Consider the following 8,395-nt stretch of genomic DNA (forward strand, 5'->3'; position numbering starts at 1 on the left):
CAATCTTCTTCCCGATCTCTCTGCCCCCACCCCCTCTCCTGCTTATCACCCTCACCTTAACCTCCTTCCACCTATCGCATCCCCAAGGCCCCTCTTCCAAGTCCCTCCTCCCTACCTTTTATCTTAGCCTGCTGGACACACTTTCTTTATTCCTCAAGAAGGGCTTATGCCCGAAACGTCGATTCTCCTTCTCCTTTGATGCTGCCTGACCTGCTGTGCTTTTTCAGCAACACATTTTTAAGCTCATGCTGACTATAATCCCAAACTAAACTACTCCCACCTGCCTCCTCCTGGCCCATATCCCTCCAAACCTTTCCCATTCATGTACTTACCCAAATGTCTTTTAAATGTTCTCAGTGTGCCTGCATCCACCACTTTCTCTGGAAGTTTATTCCACACACTCTGTGTGAAAATGTTGCCCCTCATGACTTCTTAAAATCTTTCTCCTCTCACCTTAAAAATGCACCTTTTAGTCTTGATATCCCCCACTCTAGGGAAAAGGTACCTGCCATTCACCTTATCTATGCCCCTCATGATTTTATAAACCTCTATAAGGTCACTCCTCAATGTCCTACGCTCCAGTGAAAATAGTCCCAGTCTTTCTTTACAACTCAAACCTTCCATACCCAGCAACATCCTGGTAAATCTCTTCTGAACCCTCTCCATGATGTGGAGGTGCTGGTGTTGGACTGGGGTGGACAAGGTCAGAAGTCACGCGGCACCAGGTTATAGTCCAACAGGTTTATTTGAAATCACAGGCTTTCGGAGCGCTGCTCACTCATTGGGTGAAGTGGAGGGAAGCACACAGGCATAGAATTTATAGGCAGAGAGATCAAAAGATCTGAGTGGAGTGTCCACAGGCTGAATAATAAGCAGGTGATCAAGAGTGCCAGACAGTGTGAGTAAAGAGTGAACAGCTAAATAGCAGGTGAAGGCATGACCTATAATCCAATTAATTGAGGCCTCAACGTGTAACCCCACCACATTGTCCTGTATCTGTAAAATCTCCTTACAATCCTGTTTTGATACCATCACCTTGCTAACTTGTTATAATCTCTCTACCTTAATTATTTTGTACAGTTTTGGATTACTCATTCCTTTGGTCAGGCCCTCGGCATGCAACTCTTACACCTGTCATGTTATTCCAGCCATTTGGTTTGTCTCCAGCACCACCTTATTTTTAATTATCTCTCTGCCTCGATTAGTCAGATTATGGGTCATCCTTTCGCTTGCTAATCAGCTGTTGACACTTTACTCACACTGTCTGACACTTCATCATCTGCAACAGACTCATTATTCAGCCTGTTGACACTTTACACACACCATTTTGATCTCTCCGCCTATAAATTCTGTGCCTGTGTGTTCCTGTTCACTCTCCTGATGAAGGAGCACCACTCCAGAACCCTCTCCAGCTTAATAACATCCTTCCTATAACAAGGTGACCAGAACATCCTTCCTATAACAAGGTGACCAGAACTGGACACAATACTCCAAGGAAACCTTGTTGTTACTGTTGGTGCTGGAGAGATCATGGGCTTAAATGACTTAAACCCACAACGTGTGAGTTCAGAGACAAGACTGAGAGATCTACGGGCTAACTGAAGCACTGCTGGTGGGTAGCAGTGTTCTGTGGTAGGGATACAACGGTCTCAGGCCAACTCAACAAAACGCCATTCAAAGAACACAGAATTCCCCCCGACCCATTAACTGTTAAAATACAGTTTTCTTTTTATCATCTGTCTGTTACCAGACAGATTCTTCTCAGGTGACATCCTGTGTTGCTTGGCCAATGACCTTGTAGATCAAACTTTCAGGGAAGGGTAATGCTGGCCTAGTCAGTGAGGCCCAGAGCCCGGTAACGAGTAAAGAGGAAAAGATGGATGGTCAATGATTTTCCCACTTGCACACGCCCTGCGCCCTGTGTTTTACACACCCTCAGGCTCTGGCATAAAACAATATGCTGAACAAACCTTCAGAACTGACTGCAACTCTCCGTACTTTCTGGGATTGGAGGCGTCATTCCGGATCTCCATCAGCTGCTTATTCTTTGTCAGAAGCCATTTTGATTGTTCGGAATATCTGCAAAAGGACGAGAGGGAGTGTTTTCACACACACAGACGTAGAACAGAATAGTGAAGAAACCGGCCCTTCAGCACAACAAATCCACACCGACCCTCCAAAGAGTATCCCACCCAGACCCATTCCCCTATCACTCTACATTTACCCCTGACTAATGCACCTAACCTACACATCCCTGGACACTATGGGTAATTTAGCCTGGCCAAGTCACCTGACTTACATATCTTTGGATTATGGGAGGAAACACCCACAGACACAGGGAGAATGTGCAAACTCCACACAGGCAGTTGCCCAAGGCTGGAATCGAACCCAGGTCCCTGGTGCAGTGAGGCAGCAGTGCTAACCACTGAGCCACTGTGCCGCCCGTTAAACCATGGTGAATGTGGGAATACGGGTATAAGTTGGGATGCTCTTCGAAGGGTCAGTGCAGACTCAATGGGCCGAATGGCCTCTGTGCACTGCAGGGATACTGTATGGGACAGTCCTTGTACCTGTCTTTCCCGGTCTCCCTCTTGAAGAGTTCGTCGAAGTGCACCATCTTCTGCCGTGTGATGGTGTGCAGTTTGAGGCGGGGCCGAAGACGGTGCAGGAGCTGCAGGTGGTTATAGAGCCGACCCTTGCCGTCTCTCCTCATGCAGCTGCTGGGTCCCCAGAAGATGAAGATCGGGTCGCGGCTGGCGTTGAGGAGCTCGCTCCCTTTCTGCAGCAGCCGCTGGATGCTGGAGTGCGCGACCACCCGCAGGCTGGTCCTGCGGCCCACATCCTCCTGGTAACCCCGTGTCGGGGCGTCGTTCATCCTGATGACGCACTCGGCGCGGTCGATCTCTGCTCCCCGCCCGCTCCCGATGAGTTGCCCAGAGCTGGTGACCAGAGCGCAGTCCTTACAGTGGACCTGCAGAGCCTGAAACAACAACAGCAACAAAACCAGGCCTCAGTCAATCCTTTGCTGAAACAATGAAGGCAGGAGAGCGCCCAAAATACTCCACATGACACTCCCTACTCAGGGGTCACCTGGGAAGGCAAAGAGTATCCCACCCAGACCCATTCCCCTATCACTCTACATTTACCCCTGACTAATGCACCTAACCTACACATCCCTGGACACTATGGGTAATTTAGCCTGGCCAAGTCACCTGACTTACATATCTTTGGATTATGGGAGGAAACACCCACAGACACAGGGAGAATGTGCAAACTCCACACAGGCAGTTGCCCAAGGCTGGAATCGAACCCAGGTCCCTGGTGCTGTGAGGCAGCAGTGCTCACCACTAAGCCACCACACCAACACTTAAAATGCGAAGTACTTCTTGAGGCAGAGCCTGAATCATCTGTCTAACAACAGCATTGGGTGTGTATTCTGGGAAAACGTATGAGAGGACACATGCAAATATCCTGAAAAGGAATGGGCACACAGCTCCAGTAGAAGAGCCACCACAGGTATGATTGGTCAAATGGCCTCCTCCAGAGCTGCTGGGTTTCCAAACTGCCCCAAGCTCTCGGTGAGTTCCTGCCTAACATTGTTTCATCCCCTCCACACCTCTATCTCAAGCAATGCCTCGTGCTTAGGCCTTTCATCCACTCCTGAATTCCTCCTGTCGTCTCTCCTCCAAATTCCCCAAATTGTCACTCAACCTCACGTTCACATTAACTCTCCAGAGAGTACACGACCTCCACTTTGCCAAGACCCAGAGCCTCCCTCTCTCTCTCGGATGCCAATCCAGAGTGGCCCTTCCTGGTTCACCCTCACCATCCACATCGGCCTTTGGGAATCTCTCTCTCACTTGACCCCACGGAAGAATCCCCCAAACTCAGAGGAGCAGATGGAGAAGGAGCAGAAGGAGGACATTCAGCCCGTCGAGCCTGCTGCCTGATTCGATGAGATTGCAGTTGAGCTGATTGTAACCTCAAACCCATATTCCCACCAAACCCTCTCACCCGGTGGGAAGAGTTAAACTTTGCAATGGTATTCCCCTGGCCAGAGTCATACGGAATGCAGCTACGTCTGGTTACCTTTCTTTCCCACTCATCACATTCCCGATCCCAGGCAACTAGTTGGTCAATATGCACTTAGAGAGTCATAGAGTCACACAGCATGGAAACAGACCTCTCAGTCAATGCCGAACATAATCCCAGTCTTCTGCCTCCTCACTCCTCATCAATTCCTCCACAGTCTCCAGTTCCAACCTCGTGCTTGATCTCATCACACCTGACAAGACACTTTACCTAGTGATCCAGCATCAATCAGGCCTACCGTGAGCAACATGTCTCCAAATCCTCTCGCTATTCCGGAACCTTCTGACCTTCCCTGTCCCTTCGACCTCTGACCTTTCCCATCAGGGCTTCAGTCGTTTGGTGACTTCCAAAACCAAAACCGACCGCTCACTTGGATTCTACCCAACGTTCCACTGGAGGCCTGCTTGCACTGGGAGACCTAGAACATTCCAAGCCGCTAACAACTGCATGGAGCACCAAGGTGGTTTTGAGCCTGGGAGGGGGTCATGTTAATCCTCAGAAACAGGTGAGCTGAAGTTGAGCCAGATGCTAAATCTTCAGACATCTGAAACCTGACTCCAGCCGGCCCACATCCAGACTTAACACGCTAAACCACTCAGGATTGTGAAGTAAAAACCAGGTACCAAATTTTGGATTCATGCTACATTTACTTACCAGAACAAAACAATATAAATCTCAGCTTCCTGCCTAGCCAACCCTAAATGCCCCAGCATACTTACTTCATTCTCATCTTTTCTAATCAACCTGTCCACAGCATAGAATCCCTACAGTGTAGGAACAGGCCCTTCAGCCCAACAAGTCCACACTAACCCTCCAAAGAGTAACCCACCCAGACCCATTCCCCTACATTTACCCCTAACAAAAGTACCTAACCTGCACATCCCTGAATACTACAGGCAATTTAGCATGGCCATTTCACCTAACCTGCACATCTTTAGATACCTCTGGAGCAGGTGGGATTTGAACCTAGACCGTCTAGCCCAGAGGTAGGGACATTACCATTGTATGCAAGAATCCTTATGCCTTTGTCAGCTGTTCTGAAAGTGCTTAATCGATCAATAGCTGTCACCTTTTTTTAACAGTTTTTAACAGTTAAAAAAATTAACAATTATTGACATTGGAAGTGTTAATATTTTAAAGTCTAGAACAGAGTAGGAGAAAGCTAAGGCCGTGAGGGCACTATCTGCTGGGCTTAAGTGGACAAGAACATTCAATCCTGGCCCTTTAGCTCCATCACATATGACAAAACCTTAGCCACTTCCCAGTATTCTCAAAGCTCCACCCCATCAGGGGTCACAGCACCTTCAGGGGTCGGGGATGGGGCATCTCCCACCTCCACAAGCATCCCCAGGTTCCTTCAGAGCAGTCTGGGCCTGTTCCAGAATCCTCCCCACCCGATTTTAAACCAATCATGAAGTCTTCCCAGTGGGGATTACATTAAAATGAGAAAGCACTTTGAAACAGAGAAGGCTGAGGTGGGGTGGGGAGGGGAATTTCTGACTGAGGTGTATAAGATTATGAAGGGCCTGGACAGGGGTGGATAGAGAGCAGCTGTTTCCTTCAGTCAAAGGGTCAATAACAACTGGGCATAATCTTCGAAGCGTAAGACAAGAAGTTTAGAGGGGGCGTGAGGAAAAACACCAAGGGTTGGCAGAGGTCTGGAATACAATACATGGGGAGTGCTGTTGAGGTGAGAATCCTCGTAACGTTTAGAAAGTCATTGGATGAGCACCTGAAGTCCATAACATTCAAGGCTATGGGCCTAGTACGGGTAACTGGGACTAGTGTAGACGGTAGTGGAAAAGTGTGGTGTTGGAAAAGCACAGCCGGTCAGGCAGCATCTGAGGAGCAGGAGAGTCACCATTTTGAGCATAAGCCCTTCATTAGACTTCCAGATGAAGAGCTTTTCTTGAAATGTTGACTCTCCTGCTCCTCAGATGCTGCCTGACCTGCTGTGCTTTTCCAGCGCCACACTCTTCAACTCTGTTTTCCAGCATCTGCACTCCTCACTTTTTCCTAGTGTAGACAATAGTCTATGTTTGGCAGTACAGGCTAGATGGGCCGAAGAGCCTATTCAGTACGGTATGATTCTATGATTCAAAACTCCGCAGGACGTGGGGGACAGTGAACTTTGTACTTCCTGGATCAATCTTGTGAGAGACGGCTCCAGTTTGGCCAGGAGCCCACTCCTAAGCTACTTTGAGGGAAAGTTAATAAACCCCAGGTCACGGTATCACTCATCACTGTTACCTCGTCCTGTACTCCTTCCATTTGTCGGGCTGATCCAATATTTTCTGGTAGGTGGCATCAATAAGTCCTTGCAATTCCCTCAGCGTCTTTTTGTCCATTTCGTGTTTTGTCCTGATCCCCTCGTACTTCCGAGATTCCGGCAGCTTCTGACAGAGGTCTCCGATCACCTTGCCCCGCTTCCTGCACCACTCGAACTTCCCAGTCTCGGAGAAAAACTCCTGAAAAGGGAAATCAGTCGTTGGTGGAGCCCATCAGTCATGGTAAGAGGCTGAATGGGATCCCGAGGGACGTCTTCAAATCTGATTCCCCCCCCCCCCCCCAATCCGGGATCTCAAACCCGAGAAGGAGGAGCGCATGAGTCTAGGGCATGGCCACCGACATGGTGCCATCCAGATGGGAAGCCATATACACGCGCTGGGATAAAGGTGGGACTGGAGAAGCCTCAGAGAAAGGAATTGGAAAATTGTGCTGGCTAAGCAAATAATATAACATACCCTCGAATCCCTTCAACATGGAAGCAGGCCATTCAGCCCAATCCACACTAACCCTCCAAAGAGCATCCCAACCCCCTTTCCCTCCAACCCTGCATGTCCCATGGCTAACCCACCTAGCCTGCACATTATGGGGCAATCTCACATGGCCAATCCCCCAAGCCTGTACATCTTTGGACTGTGGGAGGAAACCAGAGCACACCCGACACAGAGAACATGCAAACACCACACAGACAGTTGCCCAAGAGTGGAATCAAACCCAGGTCCCTGACACTGTGAGGCAGCAGCGCTAATCACTGAGCCATTATGCTGCACCATACCAGTGATGGAATAATGATTTCATTTATTACTGTCACATGTACTGAGATACAGTGAAAGGTATTGCCGTGCATGCTAGCTGGACAAATCATACCATACATAAGTCTATCAGGATGAAGGGTGTGTGGAACTCTGGAACCTCACAGAGGTAAAGTAGACTGTGTAACCAGTGTTGTAAAGGAAAAATAAATAGTAATTCTTGAAGTGCAAATATCGAGCTCATTCCCAGCACATCTTAAAGGGAAACCAACAATGTAACTGAGCATTAATCATAAAATAAGTCTGTCTTGAGAGTCAGGATTGTAAAGAAAAATGGGCGGGGACTCAATTCAGAATGAAAATACAGGATGATAAACGATCTGGGTAAAATTAGAGGAGATGGCCACTCTGTCCTTAACTGAGTATGAACATGGCTGCCGATGCTCCACCAAGTGGCCGCCTAGTGGAACCACATGACCTGATGGTGCCAAGGCTGAGGGCCATGTCATAGAGTCACAGAGATGTATAGCACAGAAACAGACCCTTCGGTCCAACCCGTCCATGCCGACCAGATATCCCAATCCAATCTAGTCCCACCTGCCAGCACCCAACCCATATCCCTCCAAACCCTTCCTATTCATATACCCATCCAAATGCCTCTTAAATGTTGCAATTGTAAAAAAGATAGCCGTCCTTGGGTGGGCTCAAACCACCAGCCTTTCAGTTAATAGCCAAACGCACTAACTGATTGCACAACTGTGATTTGGGCAAATTCAGTGTTCGCAAAATAAGTATGAAATTCATCTGTGACATCATGCAAAATGAAACCATTTAATCTATATAAATCAATGTTGAAATGGCACACTCATTTATAAGTGCAAAATGATGCATTTTGTTTGGAAGATAACAAAAGTCACTAAGTCTGCAGGAAGAATGAGTCTAAATGGGGTGCAAGAGCAAAGATGTATAAGATATCCTAACTCACAAATCATGAAAGGTAGTTACAGATGCTAACAAGGTCATAAACCAAAATAGAATTTGCACTGCAGTTCATTTCTATAGAGAGATTCATAGAATCCCTACAGCTCAGAAAGAGGCCATTTGGCCCACTGAGTCAGTAATAACCCTCCAAAGAACATCCCAATCAGAATCAACAACCATTCCACTCCTGTATTTCCCATGGCTAATCCACCAAAGCTCGTGGACAATTCTGGTCTCCTTCCTATCGGAAAGATGTTGTGAAACTTGAAAGGGTTCAGAAAAGA

General features: G+C 47.9%; 1 protein-coding gene across 1 annotated transcript in view; it reads right to left on the reverse strand.

The window, feature by feature from the left end:
- The window catches only part of syne1b (spectrin repeat containing, nuclear envelope 1b), a 502,247-nt gene that overhangs the window by 389,285 nt on the left and 104,567 nt on the right, over window positions 1-8,395 (reverse strand). The window contains exons 25-26 of the mRNA XM_043696857.1: window positions 6,343-6,560; window positions 1,971-2,079 (exon numbers count right to left, since the gene is read on the reverse strand). Coding sequence (XP_043552792.1) covers window positions 1,971-2,079; window positions 6,343-6,560 — 327 coding nt within the window. The remainder of the gene's footprint in view (window positions 1-1,970; window positions 2,080-6,342; window positions 6,561-8,395) is intronic.

The sequence above is a fragment of the Chiloscyllium plagiosum genome, chromosome 9 (genome assembly GCF_004010195.1).
Source record: "Chiloscyllium plagiosum isolate BGI_BamShark_2017 chromosome 9, ASM401019v2, whole genome shotgun sequence".
In the NCBI taxonomy this organism is placed as follows: domain Eukaryota; kingdom Metazoa; phylum Chordata; class Chondrichthyes; order Orectolobiformes; family Hemiscylliidae; genus Chiloscyllium; species Chiloscyllium plagiosum.